At 59.4% G+C, this 26319-nt stretch overlaps 1 protein-coding gene across 1 annotated transcript; it reads left to right on the plus strand.

Annotated features, from left to right (window-relative positions):
- Window positions 1–9662: 9662 nt before the first annotated feature.
- NPTXR (neuronal pentraxin receptor) lies at window positions 9663–24633 on the plus strand (the record flags this gene model as incomplete). The annotated part of the gene is made up of 5 exons (XM_084254519.1): window positions 9663–10286; window positions 19877–20102; window positions 21661–21908; window positions 23921–24100; window positions 24409–24633. The coding sequence occupies exons 1-5, from the start codon at window positions 9687–9689 to the stop codon at window positions 24631–24633; spliced, it is 1479 nt and encodes a 492-aa protein (XP_084110645.1). The 5' UTR covers window positions 9663–9686.
- Between the last annotated feature and the right edge of the window lie 1686 nt (window positions 24634–26319).

The raw sequence follows: 26319 nt of genomic DNA on the forward strand, positions 1-26319 counted from the left end.
GGGCCTTTATGGTTCCTCACTGTAGGGCCATGGACGGGCCGCGCAGGCCTCAGCTCTGAACTTTCTGGGGAGGCTGGCCGCCCCTTCCAGCCCGGGTGTGCTGGGGTCATGCACCCTGTGCCCTTCTCCTTTGGGGTAGTCAGCCCGAGCTGCCAGGCCTTCACTGCAGACACGGCTTGGTGGGGGCTGGGTTAGGGTTAGAGAGGGGAGACCCTCCAGCCCAGCTTCCCATTCTGTCGGGGCATCGGGGGAGGAAGGAGGAAGCCCGGGGTCCCCGCCTGCCCTGCCCCCTCATCTGGGTTCTGACTGCCAAGGTGCTCTCAGCCCAGCCTGCCCCATGCGGGGCTGCGGGGAGGCCTTCATGCTCTGCGCAGCTGCAGCTGCTCCCCCCCCCCCCCCCCCCCCCCCGCTGCGCCCAGGCGGCCCTGCCAGTGGCAGGGACCAGAACCCCTTTGTTGGCCAGGCACTGGGAGGACCGGCCAGCCCGCCAGAGGAGGGGATGGAGGAGGGATGTGTTCTTTGGGAGAGCAAGGCTTGGGGGTGCCGCGGGAGGTGGCCACGCGAGCAGGCTGGGCCGCTGCCAGTGCCAGTTTGGCCTAAGCCACATGTTGGGGGCTGGAGGGAGGTGTCTCCCCCGAGCCACTTGCCAGCAATGGGTTGGGGCGGGGGAGGTGGCAGAGCTCCCCCAATTGAGTGACAAATGCCTTTTGTTCTGAGTAAGGAAAGATACTTTCTTCCAAGTCTCCCCCAGGGCCAGGGGCCAGGAGGCTGACCAGGGCCGCCCTTCCCCTTCCCCTCCCCTGCCTTTGTGTTGGCTCTGTGGCCGCCCAAGTGCCAAGTGGCTTCCCCCCAAATAAGGGCTGGTATTTCTCCTCTGTCCTTGGAGGTGATTTCCCCCTGCGCCCCCACCCCAGGTGAGCGACCACCTGGGTGCCAGTTACAGGTGTTTCCAGAGACCATAGAAATGTGTTTTCCTGAGAGTCCTTGTCATTCGTGACTTTTTTTGTAAAGAAGTTGTGTTTTCAGAGGTGATTTTATGACAGGAAAGTGAATTAGTTTTGCAAAAAAATTACAAAAAAAGAGGAAAAAAAAGAAATAGAAAAAAATATTGTGGGGTTCCTGTGGGGTGGGGGGCTCTGGGAGAACGATATTTAAAGAAAAAATAGTAACGCAGTGATTGCACAGGGGAGGCAGCAGCGTTAGGATGGGGTGGGGGCCCGGTGGCGGCTCCTGGGGTCACAGCCAGCTGCCTCCTCCCTTGCCTGAGGCAGGGAGAGACCTCCCCACAGCCCTGGGCCGGACTCCACACCTGTCCTTCCTCGAAGGGGTGGATGGCAGCTGCTCCCAAGGGAACTAGCCAGAAGCTGCAGGGGCCAAGCAAGTCGAGGGGGAGGGAGAGTTTAGATTTGGGCAGGTGGGGGTCCCCAGGAAGGCTGATGAGTTGAGTGGCTTGGATTTCTTGCTGTCCTCCATTTGAACACCTGGTCCCTACTGCTGCCACCCCATGGGGGCATCTCCCCATCACCCCAAAGACCATGATACCCCTGAACTCCCCTGACTAAGTGGGGGTTATGGGCTCAGGGAGATGGGAGCTGTAGACACTGGGGAATCTTAGGTGGTGACCCTAAGGGATGGGGGGTAACCATTGGGAAAAGGGGTGAGTGCCCCGAGCCCCAAACCTGCGGTCCCACTGTGTGCACGCAGAGGCCATGCATGCGCACTGCTCCAATGGGGACAGCGCCCCTGCAGGACCTGAGCAGGCACCAGGTCAAGAGCAAGAGGAGCTTTACCTCTCTCCTGGGGTGGCTCAGAGCAGGGGGGCCCCGCATGCCCCCCCCCACTCTTGCACAGATCAGCCTCCCACCGGCCCTTCCTCCCTCACCCCCCAGCTGCTTTCCCGTTTGCCTAATTGCCAAGCAGAAGTTGCAGTCTGGTTTGCTTTATTTTTATATGTGAAATACCCCCTACCCCCAGCCTGATCCCCTTCCATGTTCAATATTGGTCGGGGCATCAGTCCTCTCCCCTTAAATGCTGTCACGTGTCATAGGAAACAGGTGAGGTCTGGTGTCTCTGGTCTGAGGTGGGAAAATGGGCCGCATCTCTGCCTTGTTCCCCTCTCTGACCCTCCCTTGCTCATGTGTGAGGTGGGTGTGTCTGCAGCAAGGCCTCTTGAAAAGCACTGCGGGGCCCAGGCAGCTGCTGAGGGTGGGTGGAGTCCGGGTTGCCGGCCCCCCAGGCTCCTGCGCTTCTGGGCACAGAGGTCGGGGCCAGAGGAGCCCCATCCTCCCTCTGCTCTGTCAAGGTGATGACCCCAGGCTCAGTGTGAGGTGGGCAGAGTTGGGGTGGGTGGTCACCCCATCACAAAGAGGAGGGAACTGGGCCTCTGGGTGGCCTAGCTGCTTCGCTGGGTAAAGAGCCCAGGCTGCTCTGGCCTTATGGGGAAAACCCCTTTAAAAGGTGGGGGATAGGTCCTGGAGGCCCCACAAGTCCGGCAGTCAGGTGAGGGTCAACCCAGAGGAAACTCAGTGAAGGGACTGGGCCACGCCCAGCCTTGAGCCTCTGTGGGGATCCTTGGGCGTGTACCATGCACCTTTCCCACCCTTTGGGGTTTTTGTTTTGGGGTTGTTTTTTTTTTTTTTTTTTTTTGCACTTGGCCCACGCCGGACAGTGGAGCCCGCCGGTCAGTCCACGTCCAGGCTCCATGCACTAGCCCAAGGCAGCCTCTCTGGGGCTTGTGTGGTGTAAGGAATCACTTTTAAAAAGAAAGAAGGAGCGTGTTAAAACAGTTTTTGTTTTTTCTCTGTCTGCATCTCCTCTCAGATTCAGAAAACCCTGAATCGAGTAAAACACCAAGAGGGGTGATCCCCAGCCCGACCCCCTGTCTTGGCGGGGGAAATGAGGGGACAGCCTGGGTGGGGACCAAGGAGCCCACGTCCTGGGCCTGCCTCCCCAGAAGGAATCGGGACCCCCTCCCACGTGAGTGAGCGCCTGCTGTGTGCAGAGCTTCTGCTAGGCAGTGGGTGCTGATGGCCAAACGAGCCCCCCTGAAGGAGGCCAAGGCAGAAGGGACAGAGTGGCGAGGGCGGCCTCTGCTGCAGGCAGAGTGGAGACAGAGACTTCTTTTTGTTGGTTTTAATTTAAAAACACAAAGCCCTAAAGAAATGTATCTTATAATTTTTTTTTAATTTTCGAAAAGCTCATTTAATGAATTGTGCACGAATGAATTCTCTATATATAAAGTATGCATATATAGCTCTATATTTGGGGAGGGCGCTGTCTCTTTCTTCTCTCTCATTTAAAACATGAAGTGCTGTTGCTGTTGTTTGTGGTTCAACCATTCAGCTCCCAGCTGGCTAAACCTTGCTTCCAGGGCTTAGAGATCAGAGACGAGCAGGGTGGGCAGGAGAGCAAGGGGGCACTGCCTGGGCCTGGGGGTGGGTCCCCAGCCCACCTACCCCTTGTCTGGAGGCTGCGGGTGAAGAAGGTGCCCGTTTGGGGTGTGGGTTTTGCTTCTGTTCTGGATTCGGTTTCTTCTGGGCCAGGGGAGGGGGCTTTGTGCTGATTTACTCTTGTCTTGTATGTTTTGTTCTGCTGCTCTTCAATATTGTATCAATGCCAGGAAGGGGGAGTGAAAAGCCTCTTTTGCCCCCCCAAATAAATCGTCACATTCCGAAGCTAAGATGTGGCCCCTGGGCTCGGAGTGTCTGTCTGTCTTATTTCTCCTGCTGTGATGGTCTTTAAAAAGCATCAGGCTCCAGGGGAAGGGAGGGGTGACTCCGCCCATTTCCAAGTGCTCCCCCACCCTAGTCTCTCCACCTCCCAACCTGTGAGTGCGCTCAGGTGAGTGCACCTACACAGATCAAACTGAGCTGCTGGCTAGTCTTGAATCTGGAAAAGGCCTAGTAGGTGCTGGCCCCCAGTTGGAATCCCAGCACCCATAGCCAGGGGTCCTGTCACACTGGGTCCCTAACAAGCTGGTCACCCCGGAGCCCAGTTGAGAATAGACCAGGTGGGGGGCACAATTGTGGGACAATAACAAGGAACCTCCACTCCCAGCTCGGGGAAACACCAGTTTCCTGGGCGCTTGTGTGCCTCTCTGGTTAGAGACCAGCCTTGGGGAGCCCTCACCCAACAAGCACAGATCTTGGGGGTTCAAAAGCAGAGCCCCAGCCTCCCACACCTTCCCCAGGGCCACTGTTCTATCTCCTGCATCCACAGCCACCTGTTTGCCAGGCCTTAAGCAGGTGTTGGCCTCCGCCTCGCCCCTGACCCGCAGACCCTCATCCCACATTTCCCATCCTGCAGGAGCTGCTTTGGCCAAGCCGCCTCCCTGGCCCGCCAGGCTCCATCCTCGCCTGCACCGCCCTTCCCTCTGCCACAACAGCCACCAGTCTGGCCATCCAGGCCCCAAGCCTTTGGGCAGGGCTGGGCTGGGCAGGTGGTGGTCTGTGACCCTGGTAACCAAGGAGCTTGGAATCAACTCCTGCAAGGGTGAGACGGCCCTTGCCAAAAGAAATTGAGAACATAGCTGGGCTCCTGTTTCAGTGGAAGGACAAACGGGGGAGAAAACTCACCTCACCCCCAAAAAAGTTGTCAGAGAAGTTGCCTGTCTTATGGTTGGCACTGTTAGAAAAATAGAAATGAAATCTATCCCAAGAAAGTATGACTCTAGATCTTTCTGACACATACTTGAGGTTGAATTAGCCTTACCCACGTGGGTCAGAACCCTCAAGTCTGGAGCTAAATCTAAGACGCGAAGGTGGGGTGAGTTCCAGAGCATGTAGCAAATGCAGGCCTCTCTGGAGGCCAGTTCCACAAGAAAGACCACATGGATTCTCACATTAAATGCTCGTACACAAGAGCTCGCAATCCCAAACCACAAGACATACAAAGACACCGGCCACAAAGACACACAGTGGAACCACAGGCAGCCCACGGCAAGCCCCGCGTGAGGCTTGTCATTGTCAAGCACGCACTGAAGTTTCCCAGACACTAAGAAACTGGCATCACAGTGCACGATGTAAGGTAATTACGCTGAAAATCCGTGACAAGAATACAAAACCTCATTCCACGGACAGACCTTTTATTCCCCGGGGCTCCGCTCCCTCCTCAAGCCTCTGAAGCTTCTTAGAATGAGCTTCCGTGGGATGTGACACAGATGCAGCTGAGTTGAGGCTGGGTGGGAACAAGTCCCCTCTGATCCCTCTAGAGGGCCCCGGGGTCCTCATTAGAGCATCTCCCACCAAAGGCTTTCGACCTTTTCTAAAGAAAGAGCTCGGAGTGTGACAAAGAGATGCTCCTCATTCACGCAACAGTCACCAGCAACCGGCCTTTAAGGGCCAAGGGCCTGGGAGACAGGCGAGCGGAGCGGGTGCCGTGGGCGGCTGTAAATGGGACAGAGCCGGGTGGCAGGGGCTCTTGATGCTGAGACATAAAAACCAGCTCCCTGCCAACCTTCTCGTACCCACCTTGCCTCGTGGCCTGAATCCCAGCAGGAGCACCGCTCTTTGGGAGAGGCTTTGGAGTTCCCCTAGGGGTTCTCTGTTAAGGCTCAGATGCTCCCAGTGGTGAGCAAGGAAATAGGACACACTTTGGAAAAGGTAAATGTGAACCCTGTCCCCCATGGGGACTTGTTAAAGGGATCGTCATCCCACTAGCTTGCGTGTCGGTCCCTGCGGACAGTCACGGCTCTGTTTCCAAGCCCTTGTGTCCCAGGCGGGGGCGGGGGGGGTTGTTATCATCCCTGGCCCCTCCCTGGGCGCTCATCCGCCTGCCAACTGGTCTTAACTCAAGCACCTTAAAGAGACCCTTGTCCAGGAGTCGGCCTCTTCTGGCCCCGTGCTGCTTTGCAGGGCTCCCGGGAGGGACAGGACGCCTTCCACACCTCCGTCTGGACTCGACCATTCCTTTGACTTCTGGTCCGGGGGTCCCAGCTGCCTGCTCACCAATTATTGACGCCCTCCTTCCTGTGTAACGGCTTGGGGACAGAGCAAAACAGTGGACTGAGGGCCTCCCTAGTGGCACAGGGGTTAAAGACAGCACTATCAAACTATCAGCAGCCACTGCAACACGAGTTCGAGCCCCAGCCAGGGAGCTACCCCCATGGCGCGGCAGACCTCTCCTGTCTCGCCTGCTGCTCCCCTCAGCAGTGGATTTCAGTAGATCCGCCTGTCCTGCTCCCCACTCTCTCTGGTGAATCCTCTCTCACACACACCCCCTGCACCTCTGACTTGTATGCATAAACAAATCTTGAAAAAATAACTTTAAAAAGGTCGTCTCGGTGGAGGCGGCGGCAGAGGCGGTATGTCAGAGGAGCAGCTATGTCGGAGGAGCAGTTGGGCGGGGACGCGCCGGCGGCGGCGGTGAACCAACATTTTTCCAATTTGAAGATTCATTTGATGGTGGCTCCTGCCACCTGCTAATAGCAGCTCAAACTAAATTTTTGTATTTTGAATGGGAGTATGATGTTGGGTCCCTCTGAAGTTTAATTCTGAGTTCTCATTAAAAGAAATCTGCTTTCATTGTTTTATTTCCTAATTGTTATGCTTCAGAATCCATTTGTGTTTTGTGCCCCTCCCCGCCAGGCGTGTAGAGCAAGGCTCATGTTAAAAGCCCAGTGTGACAGAGTCATGATACACTAGTGTCTTACTGGTTCTTTAATAAATCCTTTGGTATAAAAAAAAAAATACAAAACAAAAACAAAAGAGTGGACTGAACCCCAGCTCTGCCTGCTGTGGGATGTCAGGGTGGTCCGCCCCCCTCTCTATCCTAGGCAACTCGGAATCACTCCAGGAAGGACACCTAACACGTCCAGAGTGGACTTGACAAGGATTTATTAGCTCATTAAATCTTCACAACCTGGAGAGCACAGAACCCACATGGAGGAAGTTTCCAGAAGCCAAGGCCCAGAAAGGCGCAGTCCCCCAAAGTCCCCCACCCGCTAGAGGCAGGTGTCACACTCACCCCCGTGCCAGCCTCTTCCCCGCGTGGTGTGGTGGGTGAGGACAGTCACTGGAGCTGGACGGCCCGGCTGTGTGGGACCCCAGCCTGCTGCTTGGCTCGCCTGTGCCTCAGTTTCCCCATCTATCAAATGGGGATCATAGTAAGAGCCCCTTCCTCATGGGACTGCAGGGAGCTGTGCTGAGGCTCAATGAGCAGGTCCTGAGCTTCCACAGACCCCCTGGTGTGGCCGAGGGAGCCGGAGGCGGGATGGAAACCCAAATGCCCCGACTTCCAAGTCTACAATTTCCACCTACACGTGATGCCCTCAGACATCACGTCCAGAACCAACCTCGGGCCTGCACACCGGCCCTGGGCCCAGGCGCCCCCCACTCACCGCGGTCCCTCCTGCGGGCCCGAGCCCCGCCTCTAAGAGCAGATCTCGGGGAGCTGGAGAAGGGGCTTGAGCCCCTAGATCCCAAGGTGCGTGGAGCAAGCACACCCCAGCACGCCGGGTGCCAGGGACCCAGAGAACAGAAACTGGGGCCAGGGCCCTGGTGGTGGGGGGTGGGGGGTGGGGGGGGTGCTGCAGTGTCATGTGATCTGGACAGCTCCTGGGTCGGGAAGGGCCTGGGGGTGGGGGAGGACTGAGTGCAGGGAGGAAGTTTCCAGGACGCACTTGGCCGCTCCCTCATCAGGTGGGGTCTGATCCACTCCTCTCTGAGGGACAGACCCCCGCCTGGGGTCTGAAACATCCGGGTTCAAATCCGCGGGGTACATCCAGTGACCCCGAGTACCGAGGCAAACGACTGTCTCCAAGCCGCGGTGCTCTCTCTGAAAGAGGGACCATCAGGGTTGCCGCAGGGGAGGATCTGGCAGGGGTGGGGAGGAGGAAGGGACTGGGAGTGGTGGGGATGCCCACGGACTGGTGAGGGCACCCCCCACTCCCCTGCTGACAGCCAGAAAGAGGAGGGGCCTGATGGGGTGACCCCTCCTTCCGGTCTCTCTGGCCTGGGGCTGGACTCAGGCACACACTCCCCAGCCAACTCCCAGGCCCCCTGCAGGGAGGACACCCGTTTTCTCCCTGGCCCTTCCACCCTCCCGGGCCGGGAACAGATGTCCTTGCTTCCTGCCAGAGCTCGAGAGCTGGGACGGCTCCTTGTGTCACTTCCAGGGAAGCAGACACCCTGGGTGGGAATCTCTGGGCTTCCCCGGAGATGACAGCGCTCTTGCCTGGTCCCCTGCCTGCTCTGGCCTGACTCCTCCCGGCATCCACTGCTCATAGGCACACGGTCCTGGGCCTGCTCTGGGGGTTCGTCGTGCACGGAGCCTGCATTTGCTTTGCTCCTCCCTCACAGCTCACCTGGACTCCCAGAGATCAGGGGTGCAGGGTGAGCAGCATCCGGCAGTCGGGGTGAGGGTGTGAGGTGGTGTACCAGGATCCCAGTGGCCAGACAGTGTCCCCGGGGCTGTTGCCTCTTGAGAAATGTTCTGGCTTCTCCCGGCCCCCAGCACTGCTGGGAGACCACACGGGCAGCCTTGGTGGGCAGCGCCCCTGGGAACCTTGCCTTCCAGACAAGGGCACAGGTTTACCTAGCTGGGGCCAGGCGTCCCCCCCATGATCGGCAGCACCCCCTCAGGCCACGGCACCCCCTTACCCACAGCCTCCCTAGCGCCCTTCCGGCCCTGGGAACCCAGCTGGTCAGAAGCACCTTGTGGGCGATGGGAGCTAGAGCTGGATTGTGCGGGAGGATTTTTTTCGAGTTTTTAATTGCAAAGTTAATTTGCACCAAAATTGCAGAGTTAATGTGCACTAAAATATATATAGCCATTTTTGACGGGAGAAAGTAAGAGGCTCCTCCACCGCCCCCTGGCCACAGCCCACCGCCATCCTGGTGTTCCTTCCAGTGCGGGTCCACGCGCCACTAGCGGGGGCCCCCTGCGCGGGGGGCTGGGGGGGCGTCTCCTCTGATGTTCTGTGCGCCCCCCACCCCCTTCAAGCAGGGACCATCTGCTCGAAAAGATTTTTAACTTTGCTCCTCTTGGAGGCTGGGGGTGGGGCGACAGGCAGGGCGCCACAGCAGCAGCAGAGGTTGGGTCAAAATCTCATCTCCGGCCACGACACGGGAGTTTGCCCCCACCCGGGCGCCCTGGCGCCCGCGCTGCTCCGGGGCTCGCTCGTTCGCGTGACCTTGGACAGCGACCCGCCCGCCGCGGGCCTCAGTTTCCTCGTGCGCGCCGAGCGCTCCTCCAGCGCGAGGCTCCTCCGCGCGCCGCCGCCCTCCCTCCGCGCCCTTCCCGGAGCGGCCGGAGCCCGGAGGGGCGGGGCGGGGTCCCCCGGGAGTCCCGCCGCGGCCCCCGGGTCGCCGCCCGCCCCGCGCCCGCGGCGGGACGAAGCCCCGGGCGCCGCCCCCGGCTCTCGCCGCAGCCCGCGCCCTCCGCGCCCGGCACGCAAGGGGTGCGGGGCCGGGCCCGCGCCGGCCCGGGGGAGCCGCCGGGGCGGGGCCGCCGCGCCCGCTCCCCTCCCCGCCGCCCGCGCCTCCTCCCGCCGCCCGGGCTCAGAGCGGCGGCAGCAGCGGCCGCGGCGACAGCTCCGGCGCCGGCTCCTCCCGCTCCCGCTCGGGCCCCGCTCGGCCCCGCGCGCCCGGGCCCCGCGCCCCGACCCCGCCGCCGCGCCTGCCGGGGGCCCCGCGCGCCCCCCCGCCCGCCTCACGCTGAAGTTCCTGGCCGTGCTGCTGGCCGCGGGCATGCTGGCGTTCCTGGGTGCTGTCATCTGCATCATCGCCAGCGTGCCCCTGGCGGCCAGCCCGGCGCGGGCGCTGCCCGGCGGCGGCGACAACGCCTCGGTCGCCCCGGGCGCCCCGGGCGCCGCCGCGTCCCCGGGCCCGCAGCGCAGCCTGAGCGCGCTGCACGGCGCGGGCGGCTCGGCCGGGCCCCCCGCGCTGCCCGGGGCTCCCGCGGCCAGCGCGCGCCCGCTGCCGCCCGCGCCCCTCTTCAGCCGCTTCCTGTGCACGCCGCTGGCCGCCGCCTGCCCGTCGGGGACCGAGCCCGGGGACGCGGCGGGCGCGGCGCCGGGCGAGCGCGAGGAGCTGCTGCTGCTGCAGAGCACGGCGGAGCAGCTGCGCCAGACGGCGCTGCAGCAGGAGGCGCGCATCCGCGCCGACCAGGACACCATCCGCGAGCTCACCGGCAAGCTGGGCCGCTGCGAGAGCGGCCTGCCGCGCGGCCTGCAGGACGCCGGGCCCCGCCGGGACACCATGGCCGACGGGGCCTGGGACTCGCCCGCGGTCATCCTCGAGCTGGAGGACGCCGTGCGCGCCCTCCGCGACCGTCTCGACCGCCTGGAGGTGAGCGCCGCGCCGCGCCGCGCCGTCGCGGTCCAGCCGGGGATGGGAGGAGCCGCCCCCGCCCGAGCGCGCGGGGCGTCCCGCAACCACCGCCGGGTGCGGGGGCCCCCGGGAGGCCCTCGCGAGTGTGACCCGCGGGTCTGCCGTCCGTGTAGAGGGAGTGCTGCGTTGGGGGGGGGGGCGGTTGGAGAAGGGAAGACGCGGATAGAAAAAGAGTCTGACACCCCGACGAGGTGGAAGGGGCGCCGGACAGACACATCGCCAATCCCTGTCCCTCCAGGACCCGCTCTGGGCCTCAGTTTCCGCATCTGTAAAGTGGGTGTAACAGTCTCCACGTGCAGTGAGGAGGGAAGTGGGGGCTGGTGGGGGTGCTGCTTGGCTCCCACTAGGGCCGCTGTACATGTCCTTTGCACGTCCCTCTTCCCAGCACAGTGAAGCAGCACCAGCCCCACACTCACGCCCGTGGTCAAGAGATAGGACGAGCTGACCAAGACACTGGGGTCCTCCTCTTCCGCAGAGGAAGGGGGTGTCACTCCCCTGTGTCTCTTACTACCCCAAACCCCACCCCAAATCACTCTGGCTGGGACCGTGAACTGGAGGACAGGAGCTCTCCCACCCCCCAAACCTGGAAGGCTGCTGCTCTAGGGGGAGGCCTGAGTGGAGACCAGGGCCCACGGGGCTCCTCCGCTCCTCCTGCCTCTGGGCACAGGATGGGGTCAGCCACTAGGGCTGGGACATGGGGAGTCTGCACTTGGTGTCGGGAGCTCCTGGGCCAGTCATTTCTCCTCTGAACTAGACCCCGTTCTCCCCTGGCAAGCTATTTGAGGCCCCCCGGAGGGGTGCCCAAGAGACTAGCCAGGACAGGCATTCAGAGACCCTGACCCCCACGCCTGACCATCCGTGATTTCCAGGCTGCTGCCAAGGGGGTGAGCAGCAACACGGGATCTGTGGAAGGAGGGGGGAGAAGGCCAAAGCACCGGCCGTCCCCGAACTTACCTCCCCCCAACTGAATGCAGCTGGACAAGGCAGAGGCAGGAGGGAGGCTCCGCTGGGATTCTGCAGGGCCGGCCTCCCTCTGGCCCACTGCGGCCCCGGGGGCTTTCTAGGGTGAGAGTGAGGAAAATGACCCGGGACTGCTGGAAGTCAAGAGGGCGGCAGAGTCTCTTTCCTCGCCTGTAACGTGGAGACAACAGCACCTGCCTCCCTGGGGTGCTGGGAGGATTCAGCGGCGCCTCTTTGAGAGGGGCCGGGAACGGCGCGCTCAGTCTGGGCGGCTGCTTTCTTCCCCCAGCAGTGACAGCACACTGCTCATTTGTAAAATGCAGCCCAAGCCAAAAATGGGCACAAACCCTCCTTGGAGGAAATAGGTTTTAGGAATGTAAAAAATAAATTGGCTTTCAATAAATTCCCTCCTGCCTGCCATCACCCCTGCCCCCATGCCCAGATGGCACCGCGGTTCCTCCCACGACTGGGGCTGGCAGGGCTGGGCTTGTCCTGGACTCGTGCCCCAGGCACCTGCGCATTTGGCAGGGTGGCGCCCCTCCAGTATCCTGCTGAGGTTGGGGGGATCCTGGTGCTGGGATTTGGCACCAACCTCCCAGGCAGGGCAGCCCTGGCCTCCCCTACACACCCTCGCAGGCTTCCTGCGTGTAGTGGCCATGGAGAGGGCCAGCGGTCCCAGAGGGCGCCCACCGCATCGGTCTGCTGAGGACGGCATCGCCGGAGCCAGTCTCTTTGGGGGTCTTTGTAGGGTCTGGGCTCTGGAACCCGACAGATGTGGAGTCAGACGTTGGGACTTTTTTGTCTCTAATATTTCCCCTCATCGTATCCTCAAAAGGATGCTCCCGGATTGTCAGGGCTTTCCCTCTTCCCCCTCAGCTCTTCCCCCGACGCAGATGCAAGCGCTCTTGCAGATGTCACCGGGGTGACAGACACTTTCTGGTCCCTGTCGTGCCGGATCCCCCTCTGACGCCTCGCCTTGCTGCCCGCCCCCTCCTGGACTTCCAGGCACCCTCACGCCCCCTGCCCCTTCCGCTCTCTGGCTCCTTGCAGGGTCCTCCCCTTTTAACCTCTGTGCCCCTCCTGGGGGTCCTCTCACTTTCGCTGGGTGAACTCAGCCATCTTGGCGTCTACACCCACCCCTCTGTGGTGCCGAAGCCCATTCCATCTCCAGCTCAGGATTCTCTCCCCTGAGCTCCAGAACAGTGGCTCCAGCTGTGTCGTGAGCACCTCCATCTGGATATCCTCCCAACCCCGACTCATCGTGCCCAGCCTGAACCCAACCTGTCTCTCCCAACCTCCTTTTCAGATGCATTCTGCGGTGTCCTCACTGTCTCCTACCCCCTCCAACCTCCCCTTACAGGCATCCCCAGGGATCTTCCTCAAGCTCACCCCGAGGCTCCACTTTGCTGCAAATTCCTCAGCCTGCTCGATGCCCAGTCTTTCTCACCTTTCTCTCTTTCTCACCTCTACCTAGGTTACACCTCCTCCTGGAGGCCTTCCCTGATTGCACTGTCCCTTTCCTGTCCCCACTTGTGCTCCCATAATCCTCAACACACCCCTGCTCACCGGCTCTGCATCGCCCCTCCCCCACCCCACTGGACTGGCTACCAAGGGAGAGCAAAGGTCATTCTGGCCTGGCCTCTCCCCCCAGGTCTCAAGGAGGGAGCCACGCTTGAAGGTTCAGGAGAAATTGTCATTTTAGAATTATTTGTTTAACATCTTTGTTTTCATTTGTGTTGTTATTGTCGCTGTTCATTTTAAAAGTCAACGCCTGGAGAGGAAAAACACACCTAATTCCACCATTCCTCCCTCTGCAGCCTCCTGTTAGTCCTTTATCTAAAAGTAGAGGTTGTCCAGGGTTGCCAGGCATTGCGGGTAATTACCATCTTAATGACGGCCACGATGTCCAGGGATCTGGCCTGCGCCCCACGGCTACTGTCCACCTCCTGTTGCTGGAGATAGAGACTTTCTCATTATTTTTCTTCTCGAAGCTCATTGGGAGGTCAATTTCATGCAGATAGTGCTCTCTCGTTCTCTCTCTCTCTCGCTCTCTGTCTCAGTCATTGAGTGATTTCTTTAGGCTGACTTCCCAGGTCACAGGATATTGACTGTTTATGACTGTTGCCAAGAACCACTTGGCCACATCGGACTCTTTATGTGGCAACAGGCCGCGGATGCATGTTCTCATGTTCCATTTTTGCACTGGTTTAATATATGTGTAAAATGAGATTTCAAGATTGGTTTAAGCAGCAGATCTTTGACACAGACCACATCCATAACCCAGCCCAGCGAGCCAGCCACCTCCATCGTCTTGGAGAGGGAACCTTGGCAAAGCCATCCTGATGATGGTCACGGAGGAGCCTGGACTCAGGGATTTTCCAGCCATGCTGTTTGTTGCAATAACCACGGTATCTTGCGCTTACCGAGTACATTAGGCACTGGGCATCATCACGTCCCATCCTCATAAAACCTTGATGAGGGAGGTACTATACTCGCCCCCTTGTACAGATGGAAAAACAAGGTTCAGAGAGGTAAAGACACTGTCCCAATGTCACACAGCCATGGAACCTCGATTTGACCCCGTTAGTATCTGGCTCTAGAGCCACTGTCTTTCATCACTGACTCTGGAGGAGCCAGTGTTCATCCACCTTCCAGAGAGGGAGGAAGACACTCTTGCTTTCTTGCTGGACACCACCTGGGACCATGTCTGCATCAGAGCACCAGGAGAAGAGTGATCAGGGTCGACCTCAAAGGCTTGTCCTGCTGGCTGGCCAGATGATCAGGCGGCTCATGGGGGGACCTCTGCTGATAAACCTAACACCCACAACGATAATACTGACAACAGCAAGTCACACTGACGAAGCGCTTACATGCTGGCTAACCCAGTCCTCAGCCCTGAGAAGTAGGCCAGGCACGTGACCCTACTGCAGACGAGGGAACATGGATGCAGAGCGTTGGGGGGAACCAGAGCAGGCAAATCAGCACCCCCACCTCCCCTGATTCACTTTCCCTTCTGTTAACCGATGCAGAGGTCCAGATGCTCCCCAAACACCTTTGCGGCGCTCACATATTCTCTGAAACAGGAAGGCTCGGCGGCAGAGCTGAGTTCTTGCTTGTGACTTTAATCACTCAGGCTCTCTGACCTCAGTTTTCTTCTAAGGACTTACCCTAGCGACCTGCTTGTGACTGTTTTGTTGCTGTTCTTGTTTGTTGGTTTTGGGTGGGTTTTTTTTGAGGTACACTTACTTTAAAAATCCGTAAGTGCTCATTCCTCGTACTTGTTGTAAAGCACACAAACCTTAATGAAGTTTCACCTATGGATACACCCAAGAAAGCACCACCCAAATCCAGCATCAGAACATATCGAGGGCCCCCAAAAAAGCTCCTTTGTGACCCCCAAAGTACCATCTGGGGCTTTCCTCACCATCGATCAGCGATGCCTGGGTCTGAGCTTCATGCAGGCCACTCAGATAGCTGCAGCCTTTGCGTCGGCGGGTCCTGTCCATGTGAGGCCTGACACCGGATCCTGCCTGACCCCGTGGCTGTTCGTGTCCTTGCTGCCCAGTGCACAGCGCTCCCATGTATGGGGGGACCGTCCTTAGCTGCCCATTCTTCTAGGGGTGGGCCTCTGTTTCGGGCTTGGAATTATGACAAAGCTGCCACAGACCTTCTGTGATGCTCTAAGCTGAGATCCCTGTTTCTCCCTGGGTGCAGGCGCCTGGGTCCTGGGAGAGGCGTGGCTTCAGCCTTGGCTGGCACTACTGAGAGCGCTTCCAAAGTGGCAGTGAGCCTTGGCACGCCCACCCAGGGGCGCTCCCCGGCTCAGTGTGGTCTTTTTCACGACTCGTTCTGGTGGGCGTGCAGCGCTGTGGCTTTCATCTGTGTCTCTGACTCACGCTGTTTGGCACCTTCTCTTGTGTTGTTGGCCACTTTGTGCAGCCCTTGGCCATGGGAAGTGGTACGAGGTCAGGGTGGCACCCCTCGCGGGAGAGTGTGGTGGAGTTTCCCGAGGACAACCCTGGATGCAGAATCCCCCTGAGCCCTGGGGACAGGGACTGAGACAACCAACCCAACGGAGGGCCCATTGAGGGGCACACAGTCCTCATGTGATGCTGGGGAAGCTGGTGCTCAGAGGGACCGAGAGCCTGGCTGAGTCAGGCAACACGGCAGGCCTGGGGCACAGCGGGATTTTCCGTGTGGACAGGCTGGGGGTGCTCTCTTTGCTGTAGCTCTGGGGCCTGAAGGGAGCTCTCAAAGCAGCAACTTGCCCAGGAGCCCTTGACGGGAGAGGCGAGGGGGCTGAGGTTGGGGTGTTCTATCACATTCGGGGGCCTCAGAGACCAGGAAGGTGTATGGCACGGACCCCGCCGCTGCTCCAGCCTCTTGAAAAGAGCCTTCTCCCCTACCGTCCTCTCCGCCTGTCCTCTCCGCCTCACTGCCCGCCTGTCACCCCGACGGCACCCGGAGCCCAGAGGCTGGTTCCTCCTCTCTTCTCCACAGTTCCAAATTGGCACTGGGGCACCAGGACCAAAGATCAGCCTGGTCTTTCCTGCTCATCCTCCCCTGCCTGGGGTCAGATGGAGACAGTGACTGCTGAGGTCCCAGAGGGGGAACCAGGGAGCAGGAAGGGCCCCCCAAGAAGCCTTCCCGACTCACCGTCCCCTGTCATGTTACGGCGGAGCCCATGGCTCCTTTGGGGTGCTTGCACCTGCACAACCGAGTCCACCTCTCTCCCCCCAGCTGAGAGCCGCACCCCCGGTACCCCGTGAGAGGCAGCAGGGCTGAGCCTGTCCTCTGCGCCAGCCTGTTCCGGGCCTGGCCGTTCAGTCCCACGAGAACCCTGAGACTGTCCCTTCCCCACTTCACGGGTGAGAAAATGGAGGCTCAGAGAGGTTAAGAAATTGCCTAGGACGCCACCTGCACCCCTCCCACCACTCCCCTGCCTCCCCGCTCCCCCGTCTCTGATGGTGGGGCTGGTGAGGAGGATGGCGGTGGAGGTGGTAATGGTGCAGGTGGTGAAGGTGATGGTGGTGGAGGTGCTGGAGGCGGTGGAGGTGGTGCTCACCGCCATATGCCAGACTTGACATCTGTTCCTTCACTGGCTCCTTACTGAGATCCCAAAACGCAGATACTATTATTACTCCCATTTTCTAGTTGAGGAAACCGGGCAAAGGAGAGTGGGGCAGCTCGTCCAAGGCCACAGAGCTACGAATGGTGAGCCTGGGAGTGACGCGCGCAGCCTGTCTGACGTGAGATGCGTGCCTGTAACCACGGCAACAGGGCGCTGCATGAATGAATGAGTGAGGGCATGCTCTGCGGTCCCTCCAGAGAGGCCCTGTTTCCCTCCCGTCAGAGCATCTTCCTTCGCTCAGGCGGCAGGGAAGCTGCCACGGGAGGCTGAGCAGGCATCTGGCCAGAGGAGGGGGTGGGGCGGAAGAATGTTCTAGGCAGAAGGAACAGCACGTGAGGACGTCCTGGGGCGAGGCCACTGGGGGCCTTCCATGGGAGGGAAGGGCAGCAGGCTTAGGGAGCACTGGGGCCAGTCCCCCGTGGCTGGGATTCTATCTGTACGGCGGCATTGAAGGATTGAAGGCTGGAGAGCAACATGGCTGGATCTGCAGCTTTGGCCTGAGCAGAAGCCCAGGTTTCAGGGCCTGAATGCGGGAGGGACACAGGAGCTGAGGGAGGCTACAGTTAAGATTCCCGGCTGGGGACCTCCCTGGTGGCCTCGGGGTTAGGTCTTAGCACTATCGCCGCTGTGGCCTGAGTTCGATCCCTGGCCAGGGAGCTGACCCCCATGGTGCAGCAGACCTCTCTGTCTCCCCGCTGCTCCAAAAAAAAAAAAAAAAAAAAAATCAGCATCAAATCTTTCAGGCACACACAGGAAGGTATAAAGAATGCTTTGAGGTCCTCACCCAGGCTCGAGCCCCAGGGCATTTGCCACCAGCCCCGCCCCACCACCCACACCCAGGGGGCCACCACGCTCCTGAACTTGAATTCTCTGTGCCTTTCATGCATGATCTCATTTTGAATCTGTACAACGCTATAGAAATGGGATCTAACTGCTTTTCTGTTAATTTGTGCTTCCTTCCTCTCCACCCCCACAATATTATGATGAAACAAAAAGATTTATAGTCGGAAGTGGAGAAGGCAGACCATTCCAAGAGACACCTAAGTAGGGTCGGTGATAACACAGCTCTTCCTCGACTCACAACAGGGTTATGGCTGCATAGACCCATCATCAGCTGAAAATATCATTAAGTCGAAAGTGTGTGCAATGCACCTCCCCCAACAAACATGATAGCTTAGCCTAACCTGTCTTAAACCTGCCCAGAACACTTGTAGCAGCCTACACTGGGGCGAAATCTGTCTTAGAAGTGTGGACCATCTCCTGGGATTTTTTGAATACTATCTTCACAGTGAAATCCAAAGAGTTCTCATTCAAAATCCCAAGTGCGACTCCCACACACATATGAACTAGCTTAGTCCTCGCTGCAGCTCTGTGATAGTATTATTGTACGCTTTTTTGCCCGTGGGGAAACTGAGGCACAGCACTCTTACATGAGAGGGCCACTTGGCTGGGAGAGTCCCGTGTGAGCCAGACAGGATGTGCTCAGCACTCAGGGATGAGGAGATGTGGGGTGGTCAGACCTGATCCACACTGCGGTCCCCAGCCTGTCCTCGCTCCCCCTCCCCTGCTGCCCCCAAAAGCTGGGCCCCTGCTGTCCCAGGCAGGGTTGAGCTACACAGCAGGTGATGCTCTGACCCTGAGTCCAGCACCTTCCCTTCCCTCTGGCCCCAGAAGAAAGGGACCATCCCCATCCGGGGCACTGGTTGGGTCTTGCCCTGTCCTCCCAGCCTCCCAGCCTCCTCCTCCTCCCCTGGCTGCTGTAGGCTCTGCCCAGGCACCCAGTCTGACTGCCTGCCAGGCCCTCCAGCCCTCCCAGGGTTACTAGACCCTCTTCTGCTGACTATGGGCAGGGGAGCCAGTACTGTGCCTATGTGTCAGACCAACAAACAAGACCCAGATGATCAGGGCAGCACTGAGAAAGGGAACAGGCTCTGGACAGGGCCCGGCTCTGCAGCTGGGCAGCGGTATGATCTGGGCACCTGACGACCCCTCTCTGAGCCTCAGGCCTCCTCTATAGAGCTGGCCTCAGTGCTGCCCCAGGTTGTGGAAAGGGGTGGGGCATATTCGCACAGCGCTTCCTGGCAGGGCCTAGCAAGCAGGTGACGCGGGCAGCTGCCCCCCTTAGCTGGGCTGGACTGGAACTCTGAGCTTTGGCTCCAGGCCCCACGTACTTTCACCAGACCCCACCCGGGACCCCAGGGGGGATAGGCAGTGGGTTCCAAGGCCCTGTTCCCGTCTCACTGGAGCTGAGCAGGGTGACAGCATCATCAGCTCCCTCCCATCTTAGGCCAGGAGCGCTTGGCATCGGGCCGGAAGCCCACACAGCACAGCCTGCACCCACAGCAGATGGGAAAGTGGGGCGGCGGGGAGTCATGTTCTTGTGATTCAGACATTGGGGTGGGGAGGGGGCCACACGATCGGGGAGCCCACCTCCTTCCTCCCAGGCCTTCCTGTCGGCAGCAGAGCTGGTGGCTCTAACAAAAGGACAGCTTGTGTGCCTCCCCCCCACACGCTTTCTCCGGCAACAGCAACGCAGCACAGCAGTGTGTAAACAGCACTCAGCCTCCTGTTCCCCAGGCTGGTGTTGCTCTCGCTGAGGGGGGGAGGGCGGGTGGTGGAGGGGGAGGGTGCGGGTCCAGAGGTGTCAGATGGTGGAAAATTCAAAAGGACCTCTGCCTCAGTTTCCCCATCTGTGTAATGGGGATACACAGTGAGTGACTGTGAGAGTTTGAGTAAATATGTGTCAGCTGCCAAGGCCGGGCCTGGCAGGCTGTCTCAGGCCAAGCTCAGCACAGAGAAAGCAGGAAGCAGAATAGCAGGGTGCTGGACCAGGACCCATAGGCATGGCTCTTGGGGTGTTGAGACTGCGTGCCCCCTAAGCTAATTGCCTCTGCCCAGGCTTCTACGAGCCCAGCCAGCTCGTGCATTGGGCAGCGGGCCTGCTACTTCCCTGGGAAGGTTCTGGAAGGAGCATTTTCCCCACTGGCTAATGTATTATGCTTTTCCACGTGGATCTGCCCCCACACATCCTTGCACTGTCTTAGAGAAGCTTGGTGAGTGAATGAGCAAAGACTCAGACAGTCCGCCCCTTTCTGGACCCACCAGCATACAGCCTTCCGGTCACAAAGGACGTGGCAGGAGTTCTTAACCTTGACTGCATGTGAGAACCATCCGGGGGTCTTTTACAGTCGGCACCCCACCCCTGCCAGAGGCTGAGGTCCTTAGGGACAGGAGGCAGCCTACTTGCAGCTCACCATCAACACTAGAAACACCCACCAGAAACCAGTACGTGTTTGTTGCCAGAAGTTGGTGCTGCCATCCCCTGCGTGCACATGGGGAAACTGAGGCTCACCTGCGGGCTCACTCATCAGGGGTGGAGGGCATTTTCCAGCCCCATGTCTCTTCCCTCCCTCCCTCCCAGAGCCCTCATGTGCTTCTTTCTCTGCCCTGTAAGCAGCAGGAGCTCCCAGCCCGTGTGAACTTCTCAGCTGCCCCGGCGCCCGCATCCGCAGCGCCCACCGCCCTGCACTCCAAGATGGACGAGCTGGAGGGGCAGCTGCTGGCCAAGGTGCTGGCACTGGAGAAGGAGCGCACCGCCCTCAGCCACAGTAGCCACAAGCAGCAGCAGGAGGTGGAGAAGGAGCTGGATGCACTGCAGGGCCGTGTGGCTGAGCTGGAGCACGGTGGGTCCCAGGCCCACGAGGGCACAGCAGCGAGGCCCTGGTCTTCGGATGGGCCCTCGGGGTCGCAGATGCACTGGGAAACATTTGCATGCTCCCAGAGGCAAATACGAGGCCGGATGGGGGCCAGTGGACTAAAACATGAGCAAGAAAGAACAAGTGGGCAGTTCGATCACAAACAGCACCTGCTGGCACATAGGTTGTGGGAGTGGGCCAAGAAGGCGACAGGTCAGCTGGTTGAATCTCCACAAACCACACAAGGAGGTTATTACCTCCAAGGGTCATGGATGAGGAAACTGGGGTTCAGAGAAGTCAGTGACTTGCCCAAGGTCATACAGCCAGTAAGCAGCGGATCTAGACTTAACACCACGTCTGTTTGACTCCAAAGTCCGCGCAATGACCACTGCCATAAAATAGCACCTTCAGTGAATTGGGATTTTTTTCTTTTGTATAATACCAGGCACTGCCAGGGGGTCAGAGAAATACCATGTAATAGACAGAGTTTGGGGACAGGCACCAGGGCACAAAGTTCCTGGACCCGCAACTGTCACTGGATCACTCTGTGGCTCTAGAAGCTCGCTTCCTTTCTCCAGCTCATTTTTCTCATCTGAAAACTAGGGGTTCAGGGACCATGAGCTCACAGGGACCTTACATCTTTGAAATCTCGTAAGGATCACCCTTAAAGAGGCTTGGAGACATGTGGGGGATTCCAGGAGAAGCCATGAGCAATAGTGAGTCTTACTGAGACTCAGAGTAAGAGTTCAAGAGTAGGAAACCCAGGATGCTTCCTGGAGGAGGAGGGCCTCGAGCTAGTCCTTGAGAGCAGAGATAGAGAATAATTTTGGAGTGGAGGGGCACAGCAAGGGCACAGCTTGGAGGCAGACTGCCAATCCCTGCAGAAACCCCCCTGACGTTTAAGATATAGAATCCCTCCAGACTCAGCTGGAAGATACCGTGGAGATCAAGGATTCCCAGATTGTCTGATTTAGATCCCAGCTCTGCCCCGTCCTAGCTGTGTGACCTTCAGATTGCTACTTAACCTCCCTGTGCTGAGGTTTCCTTACTGTAAAATGAGCGTTTTAATAGCATCTGTCTCCGAGGGTTTTTGCAAGAATGAATGACAACACATGTAACAGCCCTGAAGACGAGGCCAGCCCCAGCAGAAAGCCTTGTCTGTTGCAACAAACTCTAAAAATGACAACAGCTGACACCTGCTGAGCATGCGCCAGGCCCTTGACATGATTTGTCCCACCCCACCCTCACACAACCCTGGGAGGGAGGAGACGCTATTACCCTCATTTCACTGAGGAAACCAAGAGCCAGAAAAGTGAAGTTGCACTTGGCTGGGCAGTGGCGGCGGCAGGACTTCAACGAGGGACTTCTCAGGTCCAGGGTCCTTGCGTGTACCCACCCCCTTCAGCACTGAGAGTAGAGAAGCCGTGACAGCACCTGGCACCTAGCAGGTGCCCTGGCCCTAGCAGCCCTCATTCTGGACTGCCCTGTCCCCCACCTCAGCAGTGTTAATTGATCCCCACCATGTCTACCTTGCTCACCCCCGCAGGACCCTCAGCCTACAGCCCCCCAGATGCCTTCAGGGTCAGCATCCCCATCCGCAACAACTACATGTACGCTCGCGTGCGGAAGGCGCTGCCTGAGCTCTACGCCTTCACCGTCTGCATGTGGCTGCGGTCCAGGTCGGGCGGCACCGGCCAGGGCACGCCCTTCTCCTACTCGGTGCCTGGACAGGCTAACGAGATTGTGCTGCTGGAGTCGGGCCACAACCCCATGGAGCTGCTGATCAATGACAAGGTGAGGGGTGGCGCTGGGCCGGGCAGGAGGGACCCGCTGGGGCGGGGGTGACCCTTCCAGAAGCACCTGTACTGCTTGGAACCCAAACATGGGGGCCCTTCGAGTCTCCTGCTCAGCATACTCAGTACACATGAAATGCCTACTGGTTGCCAGGCCGGGTTCTGAGAAGACAAAGCCAAGCCAGACAGACCTGGGGTGGCAGAAGGCTCTAAGTGTGGTGTTCCCATTAACCGAAGCCTCAGGCCTTAACAGCGGTGTCTGCCCCCAGGGCCCTGCTCTTTCTCCAAGACAAACAGAGGAAATGAGGTCTAAGGGGCCTATTGGGAGAGGAGAGGAAGGACAGAGGGAAGAAGTGATGGTGGGAAGGCCACTAACGAGGGAGGGGGCACCTACAGCCCCTGTCCCTCCCGGCCTATGGACTGTGGAATGGTGCCTTGGTGTGCCTCTGGGCCTGAATCTTGGACTTGCCACTGACCCACTATGTGACCTTAGACTGTCACTTACCCCCCGTACCTCAGTTTCCAGATCTGTAAAGCAGGAACGACAACTTTCTCTAGTTTACAGGCTTGTGACCAGAAAGCAGTGGCTTAGACACGTGCAAAGGGCTTTGGGAAGCCAGGCATTCGGCAGCCTCGACACGCTGCGCTCTTTGCTGCATCAGGCCCTGTGCTTGTAACCACTTTCTTGACATTACCAACCTCAGCCCTCCCGTGGCACCGGGAGGTATGTGCCCAAAAGAAGCTGAGGCTCAGAAAGGGAAAATAGTGCATCCCGGACACACAAGTGGTAATGGGGTGACTTGGGGTCTGGGGCTCCAGAAACCACCTCTTAACCTCCCCACTGTTCTGCCCTTGAGCCACCCACCCTCCCATGCCCCAAACACCTGCCCCTAAACCTCCACTCTAACCTGGCTTCAGGGCAGGACAAAGACAGGCTTTGCGTGGAGGGAGTGATGTGACTAAGAGGAAGGATGGGAAGCATCTTCTCAGCCCCGTGCTCCCTGCCTGCTACTCTGCTTTGGGTTTTGCAAGCATGGTGGTCTCTCAAGACCCCCTGAAAATATCACATCCACTTGTGACCAGCCCACAGCCACTTAGAGCCACTTGGAGCGGTAGACGCCCATCAGAGCGCTGCTCAGCAGCAAGTACCTTCCATGGGTGTCCTAGAGGAGGGGGGAGGCGGGTCCGGGAAGTGAATGTCTCTTGTGGTCCAGAAGGTCCTGAAAAGATGGGAGGGGCTGGACTACATTAGATCCTGCTCCCCTGACCCCGGCATAACCCTGCCTGCCCAAGGTCGGCACTCAGAGCTCAGTGGAAGGGTTCAGCACCCTGGATAGGGCACACAGAGCCCCTTCTGGGAACCTGGGGTGTCCTTTTGAGCAGCAGCTGCAGACTACACATGGTTGCCCTTTTTAGTTGGACCTCTGAGCCTTGGCTCCTGCTGTGCCCCCCCTTGGTGTACCTTGCAGTGGCTTGGTGAGGTTCCATCGACCTCCCAGGGGTGTTTAGAGGCCCTGTCTTGTTCCCATGCCCTCTTCTTCCTCTGGGAAGAAGCCTCTGTACCGCCCAGATGGCCCCCTATGTTATTCTGTCTTGTTTATTGTCCCGAAGCCCTTCTATTGCAGACTCAGTTCATTTAAGGCCAGGACCAGATCCACACCCTCATGTCCAGAATAAGGCCTGGCACCCAGTAGGCCTCAGAGAATGTTGCATTAAATTGTGAACTCAGAAAATTTACGAGATGAAAGAACCTCTGGGGAGACCCAAATCCTCAGGCAGCAGGTGCCTTTCATCTCACCGGCCAAGTCTTCTCCATCAGCAGTGGCTTCTCAGACCACTGAGATGGGTAGATCCTGAGGATGAGTCACGAGATTGATCAGCCAGGTCTGCCTGGCAAAGGCGGCAGCAGTATTGGGCTCGCGTGCCATCCCTCACCTGACCTCCTCACTTTATAGATGAGGAAACCGAGGCCTTGTGGCACCTCTGACCTGGGGTTGGGGGACCTGTGTTTAGGTGGCCCAGCTGCCCCTGAGTCTAAAGGACAACAGCTGGCATCACATCTGCATCGCCTGGACCACAAGGGATGGCCTGTGGTCTGCCTACCAGGACGGGGAGCTGCGGGGCTCTGGTGAGAACCTGGCTGCCTGGCACCCCATCAAGCCTCATGGGATCCTTATCCTGGGCCAGGAGCAGGTAAGCCTCAGAGTGGTATCAGGGTTTGAAGCCCAGGTACATGTCCCACTCACCCAGGGCCCCTTGGGAGGAGGGGTTAGGCGGAAGGACCTTGAAAGCAGAGCAGTCTGACCCAGCCCCGATGCGGTGGACAGACAGACCCAGAGAGGGCTGACCGTCAAGGGGCGGGGTAGGGCCTGGGGGCGGGCTCCGGCCTTGGGGCTGGTCTGGAGAGTCATGGCAGGAATTTCAACAGGGACTGAGACCTGTCTGTCTTCTCCGTTCCCTCACTCTGTCTTTTTCCTTTCTCTGCTATTCTCTTGGCCCAGGATACCCTGGGTGGCCGGTTTGATGCCACTCAAGCCTTCGTGGGCGACATTGCCCAGTTTAACCTGTGGGACCACATCCTGACACCCACCCAGGTCCTGGGCCTTGCCAACTGTACTGGGCCGCTACTGGGCAACGTCCTCCCCTGGGAAGACAAGCTGGTGGAGGCTTTCGGGGGTGCAAAGAAGGCCACCTTCGATGTCTGCAAGGGGAGGGCCAAGGCATGAGGGGCTGCCTCGTGCAGGGCCCCTCCTTTGTCTGCCACTTTGGGGCCTTTGGGGGGCACGTTCCCTCCTCAGCCTACCCACACTCTGGCCTACCCCTCCTGCCCCACTCCTCGCCATACCTCCACCCCTGCCCCATCCCCACACCTCCAGAATGCCCTGCCCTGTGGTGGCTGTCCCCTCATCCCTCTGGGCAGGGACAAGCAGCTCAAGTCAACAGGTCACGCCCGGGGTGAGTCCAGGGCCTAGGGTGGGGGGCGCAGTTAGCCATACTCACAGCTCTGCCCACCCTCCTGGCGACTGGCGCCATCTCTCACCCCCAGCCCCACCTTGCCCCATCAGCCCTATCTGATTCCACTGACTTCAGCAGCGTCTGCCGTGGGATTACGTATGGGGCAAGGGCCTTGAGCTCAGCGGCAGGGGTGGCCTTCCTCCACCTTTCCTTCCTCACCCCCCCACCGCCCACAGCCTGCCTCTCCCCTCGTCCCCCCCAACCCCCCGCCCACAGCCTGCCTCTCCCCTCCTCACCCCCGCTGCCCACAGCCTGCCTCTCCCTCCTCTCTGTGCTCGTGGTTCGAATGTTGGCTCCATGTGTGGCTGGCCCCACCTCATTTTCTAGGACATTCCCTTTCCAGCTCCAGCCTGGAGCATTAGGGACCAAGACCCGCCAGGTCAGAAGGCCATAGTCACCCCTTGTGCCCACCCACAGCTGGGTTGCTGAGGCGCGGCCCCTTCTCCCCCTCCATGCACAGGACAGAGCCTGGGCCACTTCCGCGTGGGCTGGGGCAGCATGAGGCAGAAGCACTGCCCCAGGGGACCCAGACTCTGGCAAAGCTACCCCCTGCACGGCCCTGCAGCCTCTGGGGAAGGAAGAAGCTGAGGGATGTGCGGAGCACTGGCTGGGGAGGAGTCCCTGGTTCCCAGCCAGCCCCACTCCCAGCCTGCTGTGTGGCTGCTCTGAGTCCCCGCCCGCTCGGGGCCAGCTTCCCCCTTCGGGAGCGAGGCCCGTGCTGTGGGGTCTGAGCTCTCCAGATCAGATGTCAGATGGCCGGTGGTTCTGGGACAACGGGATGGGCGAGCCCGAGGACCTCGGGTGACCTAGGGGCAGAGCAGGGGCAGGTCCAGATTGAACAGCACATGGGTCTGGCTGGGCGCAGGTCAGGGGCAGCAGCTGGCTGCAGAGTCCGAGGCGGGGGCGAGCGTGACGGCAGACCAGCCTCAGGCACAGAGTTTTAAAACCTGCTCTTCTAGGTCCCTCCAGCCCAGCACCCTTTCGAGAGGCCAGAATGCTCCAGTAAGACCCCTGGAAGACACAGTGTCTCGGCAGTCACCACCCCGCTCCAGGAGGGAGGGAGAGGAGAGGTGTGAGCCGCAGGTGCGGCTGCAGGAACGGGGCGCTAATATGCAGGTGTCCCGTGCCCTGCCAGGTGTCTGGGTAGCTGCAGGTTACCTGATTCAGTGGGCAAGGGTGCCTTCTACTCCCCTCCCCCATTTTGCTGCCCGTCGACACTCCCCACGGCCACTTAGCCTGTGGAGGACACGAGAGCTGCGGGCTGTGGGGCCCAGAGCCAGGGAGGTGTCTCCCAGCCTTGTCGCCTCCAGCCCCCAGACCCTTGTTTCCATTTCAAGAGCACAAACAGACCATTCAGCACCTCTGCCCAGCAACCCCTCGCAGAAGGCGCCACCGCG

This window comes from Talpa europaea (genome assembly GCF_964194135.1).
Source record: "Talpa europaea genome assembly, chromosome: 15".
Lineage (NCBI taxonomy): Eukaryota > Metazoa > Chordata > Mammalia > Eulipotyphla > Talpidae > Talpa > Talpa europaea.